Source organism: Aythya ferina (assembly GCF_964211825.1).
Source record: "Aythya ferina genome assembly, chromosome: 3".
In the NCBI taxonomy this organism is placed as follows: Eukaryota; Metazoa; Chordata; class Aves; order Anseriformes; family Anatidae; genus Aythya; species Aythya ferina.
The window spans coordinates 42,048,338-42,068,448 of NC_140298.1; the positions used below are offsets into that span (position 1 = coordinate 42,048,338).

At 36.4% G+C, this 20,111-nt stretch overlaps 1 protein-coding gene across 5 annotated transcripts in view; it reads left to right on the plus strand.

Moving 5' to 3' along the window:
- The window catches only part of SIPA1L2 (signal induced proliferation associated 1 like 2), a 140,606-nt gene that overhangs the window by 105,154 nt on the left and 15,341 nt on the right, over positions 1–20,111 (plus strand). For all 5 annotated transcript variants that reach the window (XM_084512550.1, XM_084512552.1, XM_084512554.1 and 2 more), the window contains exons 15-18: positions 2,684–3,072; positions 8,465–8,689; positions 11,286–11,439; positions 14,227–14,446. In XM_084512550.1, the coding sequence (XP_084368676.1) occupies positions 2,684–3,072; positions 8,465–8,689; positions 11,286–11,439; positions 14,227–14,446 (988 nt within the window). The remainder of the gene's footprint in view (positions 1–2,683; positions 3,073–8,464; positions 8,690–11,285; positions 11,440–14,226; positions 14,447–20,111) is intronic.

Below are 20,111 nucleotides of genomic sequence, written 5' to 3' on the forward strand. Positions count from 1 at the left end.
ACTCTAAAACAAACAGAAAAAACGCACTAAACAAAAATTAAAAAGGAAAAAAAACCAACAACAACAAACAAATGAACAATAAAATTACAACAAAAAACATTCTGGTTTTAAATGTATTTTTAGGGTGTGTTTCTTTTGGTAATCTAAAAACACTACTCTGGGTTTTGGGATACAGAGTATGCTTACCTAGATGAGGGGTGAATTGAACATGCTTAATTTGTGTTTGTAAACTAAGAAATCCTAGAGGGCTTCAGTCTAGGGCACTGAGGAGATAAAAGCCCAACTAATATAGGCTTCACTCTGCTGTGTGTTTACAGCTTCATTTATAGTGGCTTGTTTAATCTGTGAAGTATTTCATATGCTTAAAAAAAAAAAGTTACATTTATGTTACCACTTGTCATGACGTGTAAAATACATATGTACCGTATTTATCAGTGAGCACTGTAAACATGTACTTTCTATGTTGGGAATGATGAAAAGATTTCTAGTCTACTAGTTCAGAGGTTTGTCTTCAGCAATGGCAAAATCCTCAAATGACTTAACTATGGAAATTTCACTAATGACATGGTTGGTCTTTTTCTGTTGTCTTTTGTACTTACATGGAAAACCTCTTATAGTTAGTGAGAAGCTGTACAATACTTTTAGACTTAGATTGGTAAAAATATAAAACCAAATTCTCTTCCTCTGTATGTTGATTCCTTATGAGAATTTAGACTGATACTTGTCCAAAAAAAAAAAAAGTCATAAATAGAATCATGCTGTACAGTTATGTACAAAATACTTCCCTTGTATCTTAAGCCAAAGTTTACACAAACCTGGAGTCATTATATGTAATAGTTACCATTAATCATAGTACTGAAGCTAAAGTTAAATGCTGAGTTTGCTTCATTTAGATTTTTTTGCTAATAGCAGCTCTCATGATGCTGGGGTTCTGAACAGAAAAAGTTCATGGTGGACTTACGCTAATATTTGCACGCATATTCATGTGTGTAATGCAGGTGCAAGATAACTACATTGTACAAAGTAAGAACCAGTACCATTGCAAAGATAATACGTACAAGATGAGACTATTTTATATATGGTGTAAAACTGGAAAAAAAAAAAGTTATTGCCTTGTAAAGGGACCTTGTAATATTCACCTGTGCATCCCCTTTTTGTTCAGCTCAGTTTGCCATTTGACACTCTGCCATCTTTTGAATAGCCAGTGAACTTCTGATATCCTTGATTTCCTCAGGCTCTTTTTTATTTGCCTTGGATGATTATCTCCTCCTGATTTTACTTTTTATTCTTATTTTAATCTTGCTTCATGACATAACATTTAACAACATGTAACAATTAGGGTCACACTGAGCTTTCATAAAAAACATTTATTTTGGCACAAGAAAATGCATAAAATGACCCTGAGCTATGGCCATAGTGAACTTTGAACAGTTCAAGATATTTATATCAGTAGATTTTTCCCACATTCTCAGCTGCTTGCAGAGTTGGTGGTAACTGGACATGTATGCTCAGCAGCATATGGGAAATCTTTGGAAGGGTTCATACACACGTTATGTCTTCTGAAGCTGATTTTGTCTTTGACCTTTTTTTTTCCCATTTCTTTCCACTTTGGTTCCATTTATAGTACAAAGTGACACGTCTTTTCTCCAGACACCTTTCTCCCAACTCTCTCCTTGGAAAAACAGCTCATTTGTATTTTTATCAATTGTTTCTTTATTATTAAGGAGGCAGCCATTTGTAAAGGCTAGGATGAATGCAAATGTAACCCCTACTTTTTTTTATTAATAATTTCTCAAATTTTGAGATTTACTAATTCCCATATGGAATAGAGCTGTTATTTCTGGAAGAGCTGCCTTTTCTAACTGCTTTTATGTATGAGCAACAGCTATGTTTATAGACATCTGCTAGGAAGGGGATCTCATAAAAAAGTTTGTTACCTTCCCACTTAGTTCTGCCTAATAGAAACCCATCTGCCCTTATTCTGGCTACTCTGTCACAAAGATAAGTTAATCCAACTCTCTATAAAATCTCTTTTCAGGAAACAGAACAAAACACAAAAACTTCTTTGACACAAATGCCTGATACAATTCTTCCACTTCAATTGCATGCTTAGTTGGGAGCCCTGTGACTTAACTTACTCTCATCTGGTACACATACATTGCACTTGGCTTTCAGTTCAGCCACACATCCAATTGGATTTGATCCAATAAACAGCGTATTTCACCCACACTGAGAAAAAGCCAAGGTTAATTCAGTCTTCAGTGTCCTTCAGATTTGCAGTAGAACTTGTTTAAACAAATAATTACAAATGCTTGTAGCTTTAACAAATGCTTATTTCAGCTGTTCAGAAACTCAATTTTATGGATGTTAAGCAAGTCCTATAATCAGAAAAGTCAAGTGTGATCTTATGATTTGCCATATAAGATGGAAATAGAGCCTGATGTTCACTTTTATTTGCAGTGACATCAATCTCCAGTGTGTCTAGCCTGTTGTGCAATTCATTTCATAGAAACTAGTGGTATAATTAGCTTTTGTCATGCTTTGCAATTATATTATAGCATACAGTAAAAATAATAAAGTGATCTTTGAATGGCACAAATTCAGTAGTTTATATGAAAATTAAGATTTTACAATTTAACTTGAGGGCGGTTCTTTTTCTGTTTGTTTTTTTCTTGCTAATAAGATTGGAGATAAAAGCTGTTCAAGCCACTCAAGCAGCAATACCCTATCCAGTAATACATCCAGCAACAGTGATGAAAAACACTTCGGTTCTGGAGATCTGATGGATCCTGAGCTGCTTGGATTAACTTATATAAAAGGGGCGTCTACTGACAGTGGAATTGATACAGCTCCCTGTATGCCAGCTCCTCTCCTCGCCCCTTTGCACCTTGCTGGCAGCAGGTCTGGAGTACATTGTCGTACTGAGCAGTGGACCGAGTCTTCTGAAACTCCTGGGCTAGATGAGGAGCCGACTAAAATGTATGCTGTTCATAGCTATGCCTCTGCTATTTCTACCAGTCATACAGCTGAAGGCAGTATGGGAGACCTAAGTGAAATCTCCTCTCATTCCAGGTATGTGTTTCTTACAAATTAGGGATTTGGGACTGTAGATTGATGTTCAGAATTTTTATTTTATTTTTATTTTTATTTTTATTTTTTTTTTTACAGTTGCTCTCTTTAACTTTCTTTGAAAGTGTGCCTAACTGTATTCAATACCTACATGAGGAAGCTTAACATTTTTCAGGCAGTTTTTGATGAGTCCACTTAAAAAGCATGGCTGGTCCTGTTCCCAGATTTGATGAAGAATTTATATGCAACTTTGCAGAAAATCCTTAGGTTTTCAGAGTTGGAAAACATCCCTGAGTAAAAGTGATACAAATTCTTCTTTTTTTTATAGTATTTGTGAAATATATTCAATACCAATGTGTTCTACCTGTAATCATCTGAGATCTTAAATGTTAGAAAACTCGCAACTTTACTTTCATTGATAAGAAGGAAACTGTAAATTACAATCCATCAGCATAAGATGCTTTCATAATACTTTGCATTATTACTGTACATTTAAAGATAGTCTTTCCTTCTCTATTTTGTAGTTATGAGTGTAGTAGGTCCAAACACCCCGGTTGTATTATTTTGACACCACCAAAAGATACTAGTATCTTTTTTTTCCCCTAGAACTTCCTTCACATACTTGTGAAGGAGTACAATACTACAATACATACCATACAACAAATTATGTTGGAGTTAATGATGAAGGAAATCAAAGAAATTACAACAGACAATTTTTACATCTAGTGAAGCTTCATAGCATACCATCCACCCTGATTTACATTATTGTGGTGTATACTTTACAATTTTGTTTCTTGATCTGGATTTCTGGTTGTGCATGCTCTTCTTTTTGTTACCAATGGAATGTGTGTATAGTACATCTATTATAAAGCAAACAGTGAAAGTACACTTTTACAGCTGGTTGTCTTTATCTTCCAATTCCCACTTTATGGGGACTTTGAAGCTGGAGCTTTGGTCTCTGTGTGAAGGTTTTTACTCTGTAAAGGATTAGAAAGAAATTGCTTGTTCTTTCCCTCAGAATTTTCTGTTTTCAATGTCAATTAGTATAGGAAAATAACAAAAGAATATTGTCATGTCTTTATATGCTACCTTGATTGAATTAGTTCTGTATACTTAGAATGAGTTAGATTTTTTTTTCACAAGTTATGGAAGATAGTATTGATTTGCATGCAGTATGGGCTGTTGTGAAAAGTAGGTACATGCGTTCATGTTCTTTCGCTACATCTGTGATAAAGTAGAAGCTCCAGATTTACTCTGCTTTATAGGCATTGAGATTTAGTTTTATAGATTAGAAAGAAATAAGCTCTGTGTTTCTGGGACTTCATCATAATGGGCTGCAATAGATTTCTAATGGCTAGAATATGCATTTTCAGCACTTGTGTGACAGCTATCGTATTTAAAGTGCCACACAGCTATTAAACATTCTCATGTTCATTTATATGGAATAAACATTATAGATTTGGGGAGGGAAAAAAAGCATGTAGATTTTAAGTGAGTTTATCCAGACGTTTACAAAGTAGTAATTATTGTTGAGAAGATAACTTACATTAGCAGTGACCAATTCCACTTTGGCAATAGCAATGTTTTCAAATGATCAATTTCTAATCTGTGTGCCAAATGCTTTAGCTACAGGAAAATGTCAGACTTGCATTATGTGACCAAACTGTTTTATTTAAACTTTGCTTACATTTCCTTCATATTATACTAGAGTGGTAAATAATATTACAGTTGGATTTAAAGGCTGGTAATACCCATACCAGTACCTGCAGGCTTGCATTATTGAAAAACAAAACAAAACAAACTCATTTAATGGCTGTGATGCTGCAACACAGTGTTCAAATAGACAGAAGAAGCTTGAGTTAACGTGTTGTGATATCTACTGCTAAATCCCATGTATATTTTCCAACTGGTTAGAAATTAAGTTCATACTGGTTCATAATCTGTAATGATGAAGCTCTAACCTGAATGAGGAATTTATTCACAACTGCTTTATAAATGTTAATAAATGTATTCTACAACAGCTAAACAGTGTAAAACTTAGATACAAGACCACAGACTGGAAAGTAATTACTCTATAAATACAACATTTTCCCTATTAAAACTGTATTCTGCTTATTGAAGCAAGAAGGGCCGGAGGGCAGACCTGGGAAACTACAGGCCTGTCAGTTTGACCTCAGTGCCAGGGAAGCTCATGGAGCAGATCCTCCTGAGTGTTATCACGCGGCACTTGCAGGGCAAGCAGGCGATCAGGCCCAGTCAGCATGGGTTTATGAAAGGCAGATCCTGCATGACAAACCTGATCTCCTTCTATGACAAAGTGACGCGCTGGGTGGACGAGGGAAAGGCTGTGGATATGGTCTACCTTGACTTCAGCAAGGCTTTTGACACCGTCTCCCACAGCATTTTCCTCAAGAAACTGGCTGCTCGTGGCTTGGACTGGCGCACGCTTCGTTGGGTTAGAAACTGGCTGGATAGCCGGGCCCAAAGAGTCGTGGTGAATGGAGCCAAGTCCAGTTGGAGGCCAGTCACTAGTGGCGTCCCCCAGGGCTCGGTGCTGGGGCCGGTCCTCTTTAATATCTTCATTGATGATCTGGATGAGGGCATTGAGTGCACCCTCAGTAAGTTTGCAGATGACACCAAGCTATGCACATGTGTCGATCTGCTCGAGGGTAGGAAGGCTCTGCAGGAGGATCTGGATAGGCTGCACCGATGGGCTGAGGCCAACTGCATGAAGTTCAACAAGGCCAAGTGCCGGGTCCTGCACCTGGGGCGCAATAACCCCAAGCAGAGCTACAGGCTGGGAGAGGAATGGTTGGAGAGCTGCCAGGCAGAGAAGGACCTGGGAGTGATGGTGGATAGTCGGCTGAATATGAGCCAGCAGTGTGCTCAGGTGGCCAAGAAGGCCAACGGCATCCTGGCTTGTGTCAGGAACAGTGTGGCCAGCAGGGCTAGGGAGGTGATTGTCACCCTGTACTCAGCTCTGGTGAGGCCGCACCTCGAGTGCTGTGTTCAGTTTTGGGCCCCTCGCTACAAGAAGGACATGGAGGTGCTTGAGCGGGTCCAGAGAAGGGCGACGAAGCTGGTGAGGGGCCTGGAGAACAAGTCCTACGAGGAGCGGCTGAGGGAGCTGGGCTTGTTCAGCCTGGAGAAGAGGAGGCTCAGGGGCGACCTTATCGCTCTCTATGGGTACCTCAAGGGAGGCTGTAGCGAGGTGGGGGTTGGCCTGTTCTCCCATGTGCCTGGTGACAGGACGAGGGGGAATGGGCTTAAGTTGAGCCAGGGGAGTTTTAGGTTAGATGTTAGGAAGAACTTCTTTACTGAAGGGGTTGTGAGGCATTGGAACAGGCTGCCCAGGGAAGTGGTGGAGTCACCATCCCTGGAAGTCTTCAAAAGACGTTTAGATGTAGAGCTTAGGGAAATGGTTTAGTGGGGACTGCTAGCGTTAGGTCAGAGGTTGGACTTGATGATCTTGAGGTCTCTTCCAACCTAGAAATTCTGTGATTCTGTGATTCTGTTATTGAGTAAATGAAGCACAATATGCAGGAAAGATGTCAGTTGGAAATACTAGCCTGATTATCTGATTTGATCAGATAAAGAAGTCCCTGAAAAACCTAATACTGAAGTCTGAGAATTAAGCCTGCTGTGTGAAACAGTATTTCAAACTACAGGACTGGCTGGAGCTATGCACAACATTATGTCTAACAGCCATGTTGTTAATGGTTTTCTCTCTCCTATTTTATTGTCAGTATGCATACAAATTATAAAATACCTTCGGGTTTAGGTTGGAGGTTGGACTCGATGACCTTGAGGTCTCTTCCAACCTAGAAAATTCTGTGATTCTGTGATTCTGTGATTCTGGGTTACTGTAGCTGAAACAGCTCCACTGCCTTTAGTTTTGCTTTGTTTCTTACATAGACTGTCATTACCATTTGGATGCCAGGACTATACATTGCTTGTTTCAACCATTGCATCGAACTCATGATCTAAAAGCAAATTCCTGTAGGCATTTTATTTCTTTACTTCCTAAAAATGTCCTGTTATTTAAAATCTACAGAATGAAGTTGGATGCTCCATTTTCCTTGGTTTAGTTGGAAATAGAAGTCTAAAATCCTTTGGATACTGTTCTTGCTGTCAATCTGATTTTTTTTTTTTTTTTTTTTTTTTACATTGTGCTTCAATGCTTTCTTCACCTTTAGATTTCAGTTTTTCATAACTGAATAGTTTTCTTCACTATGTGTTTATATCCCTTCTTCATGTATTTGCAAGGATAAGCTGGAGCAACCTTATTGTTTTTAACATCATTTGTGATACTGTCTTCCCCCCAAAACTTCACAATCTTGTTTCTACTTTTGTGGTAGAAAGGGGGAAGAAAGGAGAGAAAAATAGTTGTTTTTAAGATTAAATGTACATAAATTTTCTTAAAAATAATAATAATAATAATCACTGCCTTAATGATTGAACTTTATTTCATGTCAAGCAGTTTAATTTGATCTAGTGACATCTTCTCATGTGCATTGCCTGTATTTGACTCTGTATGGACAGTAAAGTAGACATTCCTCTTACACTTTGAGCGACACCTTCTGACCTTTTGTGGATGAATCTAATGGTTTTAGGATTAGATTAAAAGGTAGAACTATGTTTGGTATTTGTAGCTGCTTCAGGTTCCAACCTCTAGTTTTAGGCAAGCTATTTGGTTTATGAATGCTTTGGTTACTTCAACTGCATGATGAAAAGAACTTTATTCTTCAGGGAAGGGTTTGTTTTAGTTCATTTTAAATCATTTTGAGAGTCTTCAGTAAAAGGCTACGTTAGTGCCTACTAGTGCTATTATTTGTAATAAAAGAGACTATTATAATCATCCAGAGAACTATTGTTGTTGAACTAAAATTTACTTCTGTTAATATGGAATTCTCAACAGTACTGAATGAAAGACTGGATTTAAACTGGCGTGAACAGGAAAAAATAATTTGAAGTCAAAAGCTATAGAAGTTTTATAATTAGAGAGATGTTTGGATTAATTCCTTATGTAGTTCTTGATGTAAATTGAATTATAGCATTAATAATGTGTGCATATGTATTTACTGAAAATTACATCTACAAATCCTATATATATTGAATTTAGTTCTTTAATTTAAATTCACATCAGTTTGTGTTGACATTTCAGCATGTTGAATTACATGTTACTTGCTTCAAAAACTCATCATTATTCTATTATCAAAGAATTTTAATGTATATGCTGCTGATATGTGGAAAATTACTGGTGATGCTGCCTTTATTTTCCCTTGAGAAAAAGTTAACATTAAAAATGATAGCTGAATATAAGGTGAAGAGTTTCTGACTTGTTTTGCATAGCAGGTTTCATTTTTGCTTTTGTGTGTTTTCTTTCCTTTTTCAGTGGGTCACATCATTCAGGAAGCCCATCAGCACACTGCTCTAAAAAGAGTGGCTCCCTAGATACCTCCAAAGTCTATATAGTGTCACAGAGTAGTAGTCAACAAATTTCTGGGTCAGTTTCAAAACCATACCACAGACAAGGAGCAGTGAGTAAATACGTCATTGGATGGAAAAAATCAGAAGGAAGTCCTACACCTGAAGAATCTGAAATTGCTGAATGCCACGAGTAAGAATTCTGTTTCAACTTTGTTTGGGGCAGGAGGGAAAAGAAAATATATTTTAAAATTGGATTGAAAGATGAAAAAATACAGATGCCATTTGACTTGTAAATGTTTGTTTATTTCTATACTTTCATGTATCAGATGTCCATCCAAAAAAAGGAAAAAGGGACAATAACTGCAGGATGCACCTTTTTCTGGTTTCTCATCTTTTCTATCTAGCTGCACCTTTTTTCCATTTCTCTAACAAAGCATGCTAAAAGAAATTTCTGAAAGTGTGTGGAGGGGAAACCATAAGGCTATGCCATTTTGAATTTCCGTTTCAAATCTCTGGGAAACAGTTGTAAAGCCACAATTTTATTGTGTCTAAAGACTTGTTCTAGGAATCTTCAGGAACATTGCAGCTAATTCAAAAAAGCTTATTTTCTGATGTTTCTGCATTAAACCTTCCTATCTTGTTGCCTACTACATCAGCTAATACATTAGAAATGGCAGACATGCCCATAAACTTAGCAATAATCTATGTAGGCAATTAAAAAAAAAAGTTACTGTTGGAGGTATTTTAGTGGTTCACGTGTATCTTTTCCTGACTGATTTTAATGAATAGAGAGCAACTGGTGGTTAGGACCCCACAAAACAAAGTTTAAGTGTGGATATATCTGATTCTCTTCAAGAGATTCTGCAAAATCTGCAGGCTCACACTACGTTATTTTTTTATAGGAAGTGACATTTAATCAAAGGTACTCAGATCAGTTCTAATAAGCAGCTATATGTACAGCTTAACAGAGGAATAACCCATTAGGAATGTGTTAGTCATAGACAGAATAAAAATATTTCACTCAAAGAAAAAGATGCAGTACCTCAAATAAAGATAGAGATGAAACTTTCCCAGTACTTCAGCAGTAATAGTGTTTGAATCTGCTGTTTGAAACAAACTTTTAAATTCCTTTTATATTCAAAGTCGTCTTATTTGATAACATCCTTGCTTTCTTTTTGTGCATGAGCTATTTAGTGCTACATCTCAATAAATCAGTCAGGCCTATATATCTTGACAAATTGACACGATGACATGTAGTCCCTGATTTTCAAATGTTTAATATAAGATTACTCTGTTTAATGTGGGAATATGGTATTTGCATCTAATACCTTGTATTCCATTTATGTGCATAGTTACAGAAAAATTCATATTTAAAAGTATCAACTGGAATATTTGTACTAGGTAATATAAACTTGAAGTCAAGCTCTTAAATTCCTTATTCTCAAAAGTTTTTTTTAAAAAAAAAGTCTGTCCTGGTTATTTGTATTTCTTCATGGTATTGTATTGGTGATTTTTTTCATGTTTTCATCTATTAAATTGTTTAGTCATAGTAGTATTCACATTTGGAAAATGGTAGCTTCACTGACTCCCCTAAGTTTTTGCATTTTGAAGTTGATGAACCCCTGAAACAATTTCTCTTTATTTCAAATAGAACCCGTAGAACAAAATTGCATAATGAAGCATGGCATTTAGACTGAAACCACAGTAATTTTGAAAAGCATCTTCAAGAGCTAGTTCAATTTAAGAAATATTAATTGAATATGGCAGCACTTCATATACCAGAAAATACTTTCAGATTTTTCTATGGTTTAGAGCATCGCTTCACCTCTTTCTAGGAAAGCTTTCTATACATCACAGAGAGGAAATATCCCTCTGAGGATAATTATGTTGAAATAAAATAACATCTCTAATTAGCAATGATGATGAAAATCAGGTCAATTGCTGAATGTTGTGCCACTATAGGATATAATTCACCGAGAATTACACTTTACCGTAGCAAAGCTTGTTTCCTCTCTGCTGAGGACAGAGTCACTGATTATGCTGCACTTGACAGTAAGTAATGGCTTCAAATGCATGTTCTGTGTGATTGGGAATCTCTGGTTCCTTAGATTGCATTTCCAGAGTAAACCTGTTAAAATTTTCTCCTTTCTCACTGGAGGGAATGTGAAAGATGATAATTCAGTTTGACAGTCCTTTGTTGACTGTAAATACGTTTTTATATACTGATAATTAAAGAAGACAGCTGTTTTATTTGTCTAAACAGCTTTATGAAATTGCTGATAATAAAACACACTTGGCACATGGCACAATAGATTACAAATCTTCTTCAAACATTGCCATTGATGACCATAGTAATTTTGTCAGATTGTAAAGCTGGATACAATGTCACACTAAAAAATATTGATTTTCTTACTTGCTAAGGAAGTAAAAAATATATTTATGCATTTTGATTTGTGAGGAACTGTTGGAAATGCTGCTATAAATACAGACTTAGCAATAGAGAAATGTGGTGTGCAAAAAGGGGGAGAGGAAAGCTGGGAGAAACAAGCATTTATTTTTTTTTGTTCTGAAAAATTCCTTAATACTGGTCTTTCAGTAGTTTAAGAATTTCATCTTGAACCCACAAACAGTTTTGTATGAAATGACTAGAACATGTTCTAAATAAAAGCATGCTCTGTCATGAGGTAATTTTAACAAGTTTTACTTTGTGACTGAAAATAAATGTAGTCTTTCAAATCCATGAGTGCTATTGCTTATTTTGCTAAAATCACCAATTGTTTCAACAGAGTGTATGATGATATTGATGCTGTGTCTGCATCAAGTCCACTTCAAACTTCTGTGAGGAATGCCATTGTTGAAAGCCAACAAGTGTTATCCAAAGAAGATTTTCTGAAATTGATGCTGCCAGAAAGCCTCTCTGCAGAGGAAGGGAGGAGAAAGGTTAGCTACTTTGTTTTCATGTATCCCAGGCATAATTATGTTAGAAAATTATTTTCTGGTATTCCCAAAATTGCTATAGAGAAGGCAATATCACTTTGTGGAAACTAAGTATATTCCATGGGGATGCTACAAATACTGACCATAAGTCCCAAAACATCATTTTCCACAACATGAAAATTATACCTACTTTGATTATGTATGAAATACAGTATTTGTCTAAGTACGACTCTGCTTAGCTGTAAAGGTTGAGTAAGTTAATTATAATTTCAAAGGCTAAGAGTAGCATTTTCAAGGTTGAATGGTTACATTCATGCACCTCAAATGATATTTAGGGATAAGAATAAAAGTAGCCCACTTTCCTCTGTTCTGTGCTACTCACTACTAACAATTCTGAATTACAATTCCACATAGACACCAGTGGGAACTGCTCAAAAGACATAATTGTCAGTGCTAGTGAAGAGCATAGGTCTATATAGTATAAAAACAAATAGTGATGTTAAAAACTTCACAAAAAGTGAATAGAGAATTTAATATTTACTGCTTTTCAAAGTATGCATGATTTTGAATTTGATGCTTAATGTGTAAGAAAGCAGTAAGCAATTGAGTTACTTGCAATAATTGTCACACTTAAATATTAATTCAATGTTGTCTTAACCCTCTATGTTTATACAATGTGCTAAATAGCATAATCATCATGTCTGAACAAAAGTAACACATGGCAATATAGTCAAAGTGCAGAGTTGAGTTTAAAATTCAGATCATATGCACCTTTAAACTACAGTATTTTATGTATGTGTGTTGTATGTCTTTGAATTCTTATGAATAACATCCTAGAGGCCTTCATGAGTTACACTTGATACAATAATTGGCTTTCTGTGATGATTTCAAGAACGACCAGTGTTTCTAAGTATGAAACACCAGGGAGTGAGGAGGTGTGGCAATCCTAAGATAAATTACTGCTGAACCCTTCTCTTCCCAGGATATCCAAGGAAGAAACACCACAGGCCCTGATTTGCAGGGGATCCCCAGCCATAGGAATCAGCAGTATCCAGTCTTTGATTATGCCCTCTGTAGAGGGCAGTTACTTTACTATAGCTTGGCTAGTTGACTTTGCCAGCAAACCAGAAAGGAATTTTGAGTATTCTACAGAATCAAATCACATTTTTCATAGATCCTTCTTCATAGGTCAGAGAATAATGAAACCTATAGAATGGGTAGTGTTCATTTTTTTGTCATGTCCTGAAAGGAAACTTTGTAAAGCTTCAACAATTAATGTTTGATATGTTTGGATAGCTATGACCAATTTTTTTTAGATTAAAGATGCAATATGAAGTTGTGAAACTTGAGTAACAGCCAAGAATCATGGCAGAATGCTTGCTGGGAATCTCAAGTGCAGGAAAGAGAATTGGATTCAGAGTGTGGAGCTTTTCAACCCTTTGCACAACATGGTCCCTAATTAGACTCAAAGGGTTTTGGCATTTGTATATCAATTCACTTAAGGATGTTGTGTATGTCTTCTATCCAGTCATTTAGGACTGCTGCTTTTGCCTATTAATGGAGTAATTTTCCAAGTGTTAAAATACAGCCTTGGTCTGATGCTCGTTCCAACATATGTTTCAGTCAAATCTCTAGAGCTAATGTGTTTGTTTGTTTTTTTTTGTTGTTGTTTGTTTTTTGTTTTTCCCTGGAAGTATTTTGATGCTTTCCTATATTAGAATCTGAATATCTGCCTCAGTTTTCTTTGGGACATTGTTGACCATTGTAACAACTGAGTATTTTCTATATTATCTTCAAGACAGATGTTTTTCTGAACTAAGTGTATGAAGTATATTTAACTATTTTGCAAAGGCAAAGTTTCTTGTGGCATGATCAAACATTTCTGTCTATTCTTTTTAGAAATATTCACAAAGTAAGTTTTGTCAAAAATAACGTAGATATTTTTAACTCTGTTAAATGATTAAAAATGTGATTCACTGTTTTAGAAAGCTACTACTCTTCAGCATACCTTCTGCATAGAGAGTGAGCTACTCATAATTAATTAGAGAGAAAATAGGACAGGATATTAAATTGTTATATGCAAGACAGTCCAGTTAAAATAATTAAGGCAATAACTGAAGTTTGTAGATGTGAAAAATAACTAGATTTACAGTACTGAAGAATGACTTATGAAGTGGAATGGCCCAGTTTTACACTACAATAGCATCTTCTTGTACTGTAGCTGTTCAGGTTGTGGTTTACATATAAAAAATTTCACTAAACTCTATTATCATATTTTCTGAAGCTATTTTATGATATTTGGAGAGATGCAGTGTCTCAAATTACTTTTATATCCCAATAAATTATATTGCACCATATATCAGTTCAGAATGCTTAATATTAAAGCATCGTCATTTCAAATTAATATCAAACAGTTGTATGCATAGTCTTGAATAAACGTTACCAGAGTTGGTAACCTTATATATGTATTTCTGGAAAAATTTGCTGTCATGAGGCTATGGAGGTTTCATTTAACATTTCAGAATTAATAAAGCTGCATAATATCTGATTAATTCATGGTGATATGTTCCAAAATATCAAGAGGAAGTATGAAAACCCAATTCAGTAACTCTTTTGAGGCCTCAGTTGAGCTGATGTGATGGAAGAAATCTCTGATCCTTCCGTATTAGCTCAAGAATTCCAGAATGTCTGCCCAGAAAAACACTCCAAAGAGCAGATAATGGGATATGGTGGTGTAAATTATTTTAACCAGTAATACAAGTTCTTACATCTTCATATTTTGATGTTTAGTTTTCATGTTACGGAAACCTTTCTCCACGGAGGACACTTTATCGTACCCTATCTGATGAGAGTATATGTAGCAATCGAAGAGGATCTTCATATGCTAGCTCTCGAAGTTCAATGCTAGACCAGGCCCTGCCAAATGATATCTTATTCAGCACTACTCCACCATACCACAGTACGTTGCCTCCCAGAATGAGCCTGACTCCTGGAATGGGAAATCTGAGAAGTAAGTGATTGCTGTTATTGTTGAGTTTGGAATATTTGTAATGAAGTCAAACAAGTCACCAAATATTAAGTTAGATTTTACTTTTGAGGGAAAATTATGAAATACCACATCAATCTTCTAATAAAAGCATATTTGGTCAGCAGTACATACTTATGCTTGTCTTGGTGATCAATTCAGATTTGTGTTTGAAGACAGGATTCACATGCCAAGAAATTTTCACGAGACCAGTGACAGACAACAATTGTCTGAAGATTTCTGGTTATAATTGTATTTTCTAGTGGTGACCTAATTAAGCCAATCTGGCCTGTTTTGTTTCCTTGTGTGTGTGTGCGCATTCAAATTACTGAATATATTAATGAATATTTCATTATAGTTAAAAAGGAGAGCTTAGGTGATCCTTTTGGTAACATCTTAAAAGGAAATGTGTGATAGTTGTCATCTCCAATTTCAAAACTGGATCTGCTGATACTTCTTTTTTAATTTTAGGAAAACATTTGCAAATGACACTGCCTTTTCAATAATCAAAAAAAAAAAAAAGACTAGCTTGGGGTGCTAAGTTATAATTATTTAATGAAGATGTATCTTCATTAAATGATGTTCTTCAGAAGCAAGATCTTTATCATATGCTCCAATATGCAGTGATGGATTATAAAGATTGTAGTACTTTTAGGGAGAGCTTGGTAATTTTCATGATTTTCATTTAAAAATAAATAAATTACTGAAAAGGACATTATGAAATTCTTGCATGCTTATGTATCAGAGTCAAAATTTGTGCACGCAGATACATATATATAGGCTACATATCCATATTCGTATACTTAATAGGAGCAAATTGTGTTTGTTTGTGTTTTTTTTTTTTTAATACTAAATCTCTTCTCAGTTATTTTACTTTGACCCATAATCTAGAATATAGGAAAAAAGAAACACTTTTAATTAGCAACTTTAGTGTTGTATCAGCTGACTGCAGTTTACAAAAATAGTAGAACAACTGTGGACTTTGAAGTCCATAGTTAAGAAACCATGTGTGGATTTCTTGAAAACATTGAAGCTTACAGACCCATATCCAGAGAGAATACAGACAGATGACTTAAGTAATAGACCTCTCTGTCATTCATCATGTCTTTCAGGCACTAGCAGTCACTTGCTAACTTTCAGAAATAAGTTTACTATGAAAAAAAAACTCATTCCTACTTCTAGTGGCTTTGGGTCTGATATTGAAGTTCATGTACTGTGCATTGGTTCATTTTAAAGTGGTATCATAAACAAGTGCTAAATTCCTGCTTCAGCTGGGATTGCATGCTTGATGTACCTTTTGCCAAAATTTAAAATTTTCTTCTTCTGTCAGGGTGACTGAAACATTTAAGCATGAGTTCAATTTGAAAAGATCTTTGCTTTTACTGAAGATCAATTTTCTTTCATTTGAGACTAATTCAGTCAATTTTGTAGTCTGTTAAGAATCTATATACACATGGCTTCCTGATGGTCTTTTTTTCTTCTTTTATCTCATTAGGCCTGTGTTTTTAGAGCTATTTGATATAAAGGTTAGTCTGCAAAGCAATCAAACCTTCAGCATGCTTTTATTCTGAAGGTTGACACAAGGCAATTAATGGTTTACACCTGAGCTGTATACTGCTCCTCCAGCAGTGAAATTCTAGTTTTTGTGTATTAGCTCACTCTTACACATCTTATTTTCCATTCTTGCTGCTTAGAAGCAGAAAGATATTTATACGCATTGCAGGAAAAAAACGTGAACCTAGTATCCTGTCAGTCAAAATGAAGCTGATTGTTGTAAGCCAAGGTAGTTCGTGCTATTTTCATACACAGTTTCTACTTTCTTCCTCTGGTTTTGTACTACAAAAGTGCCTTTCAATGCCAGTGATAGAGGATCTTTTATAATGACTGTCTCAAGGAAGATATAATTGGTCATTTGTAATCACCACCTTAAGACAAACAAATCATGACTTGCTCACTATTATTTTCAAAGTAATGTTTAGTCATTATTTCTATATAAGAAACTAATTTTTGCTCTTGTTAGGAAGGACTTTGGTAGTGAGCACATATCAGGTCCTTAATTCTATTCCAGTGGTGATGTGAGAGGTTTCTTTTCCATTTATACTTTTAGTTTGAGGTCGTAGTTTCAGATATCAGAATTCCTAGCTGTGGTGCTACTATCTTTTGTAAAATACATCCATTTGTAATCTTAAAACATTTTAATTTTACCAATATTTAGTATTTCCAGAAATCAGTAGAAATAGTGTGGTTTTGGCCAGAATTCATTTTTAGATATTCTTGCATAGAATTATGCAGCATGTATTACATGAAAAATTGTGGCAGCACCAAGTCTCTTGAGACCCTCTAGCAAGGAAGAGTGTGATTAATAGGTAAGCAAAGCAACATCAAAAACAAAGCATAATAGGCATCCTGAAGAGTTTCAGATCACTAGGAAATCAGAATTAACAGACAAAATGACCGTGCAAATATGGAAACAGGAACTTAACCTGTGTGGTGTTCACTGTGGGAAGGAGATGAGAAAATGAAGCTATGGGATTTTTTTTTAATTATTTTATCACTGGAGGAAGTGAACTGAAAAAAAAAAAAAAAGTTGCTTTCAATAAAGCCTGAAATGCAAACCCAGACAATTGAGTACTTTGGATTGCACATGGTATACAACTGTAGGAAGATTTATTTCATTTCATATATAAATGTATAGATAGATAGATATTTAACTTAAACAAGAAAGCAGAGCTTGTGTAGCTGAGAACCTTAGGGACACTGAATATTCCCTAAGACAATGCTGTTCATGTTGAGTGATTCTAGCATACTGTACACAGTTGCAGGTACGAATCTATCCCCATCTTGCTAATTCATGGCAGCTGAATTAGCAGGGAAAGAATGAAAACCACTCATACAGAACTAGTGTACAAACATGTCAGAGAAACCCAGGAAGACATATGGAGGCAGTTTGACTGAGCTTGTGAGCACCGTGGTCTGCTCCAAATACGAAATAATGAAAGAATAGGGAAAGTAAAAAGCCTGAAGCAATACACTGGCATGACATTGCTGTGCTGTGAGGAAAGGAGCAAGGTGCAGGATACTTTCGATGATGAGGGTCCTTGCATTCCAACACTCCTGTTACGGGAGCCGTCCCACCATGTTTCTGTAATGTCAATGAGGTCACATCCCCGCAGGTGTGTGTACATCTCTAATTCCTCTTGTTTATTCCCCATGCTTACATGCACTAGCATAGAGATGTTTAAGCTGTGCTCTTGATGAAGGTGGGATGGAATTCCTTCATACTGCTCTTCAGGTGCTCTCCTGCTGACCCATGACCCTTTTCCAGGCTCTGGACATCTATCACTGACATTAGCATCAAACTGAGAGGAGAGGGATGGATTGAGGTTCCCCTCTCCTGGAAACTCTAGTTTAAAGCCCTCTTCAAGAACCTGGCAAGCCTATGACCAATGTTCTTCCCTTTTGTCTGACAGGTGGACCCTATCAGCCCCTAGCAGACCAAGTTTCTCAAAGTGAGTCCTGTGGTCTGAGTAACTGAATCCCTGGCAGTGGCACCAGTCCTGCAACCATCTGTTGATTTGCCAGATTCGATAGGTCCTGTCAATCCCCTTGCCTTTGACTGGCAGGGCTCATGAAAAAACTACCTGTGCTCCCGAGTCCTTTACTGCTGCTCCCAGGGCTCTGTAATCCCTGAGCAATAGTATCAAAATGGAAGAGCATCACAGTGTATTGGTCATAGACAACTTGAACAATTTGGAAATCAGTTTTTCAGTAAGCAAGTAATGAATGTTGATGAAGTAATTCATATAACCAAAGGAGTATGTGCTATCTGCTACAGGCTCTCATACAATGAATAGTCCACTGTACCAGAACATAATATTTTTAGCAAAAGGGAAAGGAAAACTAATTACCGCTATTCTAACAGTAGCGTAAACATAGTTCCATGGGAAAGTCTGTTAGCAGGCTGACATCTTTGTAAGGAGACACTGCACAACTGTAGGTAGTACTGAAAAAGGGAAAGGTTTGACAGGAATATGCTGTTGTTTAGAAGGAGCATACAGTCGCTGAGTGCAGGAAGGAGGAGTAGGAAGCAGACACTGGGATTTACATCCAAATACGACTTTATTTGTGCCTTCAGTTGCAGGATCTTTAGAGTATAGTGTGCTTATTAAATGACATGTCTAGTTTATGAGGACAGTAAGTGAGGAGTAGATAGCAGATACTTTTCCATGGTCTATGATCTCCATGTATGTATAGCAGTTCCAAATGAAGCAGGATAATTGTCATCTTTCTGTATTACTAGTTATGCTTTGAGTACAGAGGAATGTGGGACTGATGACAGTCAATTTAAGATCTCTATTGGAAACTGAGTTTACTATATAATTTTGGTGAAAATAAAGACTTTTAAAGATGCTTTATACTTTTATGTAGCAACAATAAAAATAAAGAAAATTCCTAAGTACAGGAAGAAAGTGGCATAAGTGAAAGGACCAGAAAATCACAAGATCAATGATTTTGTACTACAGGGGAGCACAGGAAATAAAATAGGCTTTAAAACTGAACAATAACACTTGTATTGTTTTGTCAGGGGAAATAAAGGGATAAGTCTGTATTACTTCAAAACCAAACTTGGGGGCAATGAAGATAGTGACCTATGAGATTAGGTATGCATTCCTGGGTATGGAGAGGAATGCATGTTAAGCATAACTAGTCGTCTTTGCACAAATCAAAAGGAAGACAACAGGTAGCCTGCAGGTTTGCTGATGTGGCAGTCATACAAAGAAAAAGTGGAGGCAACGTCAAGGTAAAGAGGCGCAGGGAAAAAATGCAAATGCAGTACTATAGAAATATTTAACCTCAGCCAGAGTGTTCCTGAAATATAAACAATGTTCTCTGAAATTCAAAAGCACAAAGAGGCCTACATTATTAGAGCTTTTTCTGCTTTTCACTCTTTCCCTCTTTTCTTTCCCCTTCCTCTCCTCCCCCCCCCCCCCCCCATTACCCAAGAACCCATAACCCACATCTTGGAAATTAATTATTCTGTGGTGGCACACTGATGCCTGTTCAGTTATTCCACTTATAATTTCAGCCATCAGCATGAGTGCCTGAGTTTCCAGAGATATCAATATTCAGATCTCCTACTCCAGCAGGCTTTCTGCAGTTCAGTTGCTCTGTCAGGGCTTAAGCAGGACTGAATAGGATCTACCCTAAGGTGAACTGAGGTTCTCACAAAGACAATGCATAATGAAGGATGACTGCTGGTGAATATATCACTCCTACTCTTTAATTTGGAAAGCCAGCAGAATGTATTGGGAACAGGCATCTTCCTGACAGGTTTCACAGTCAGCTTCTGTAGGCTGATCACACAAAAGCAAGGGCTGTCCCTTAGGGCCTGCCTGCTGGTCTGGAACCAAAAGCTGGCTTTATAGCTTTCAAATACAGCATTCTGCGTATTTTCCACAACAGGGATATATAAAACACTTGTACTACCGTAAGTAGGGTTCTTATAATTCCCAGGTCATACACAAAAGTTCAGAGACTGTTCTGCTGTTGGGTTGCCAAAGTACTTTCACCCCAAGGTAACCTTAGATAAGTTTTGATGTGTGTTTATAAGAAACTGAAAATAAAATATTTGTACAGATGTATGAGTAGT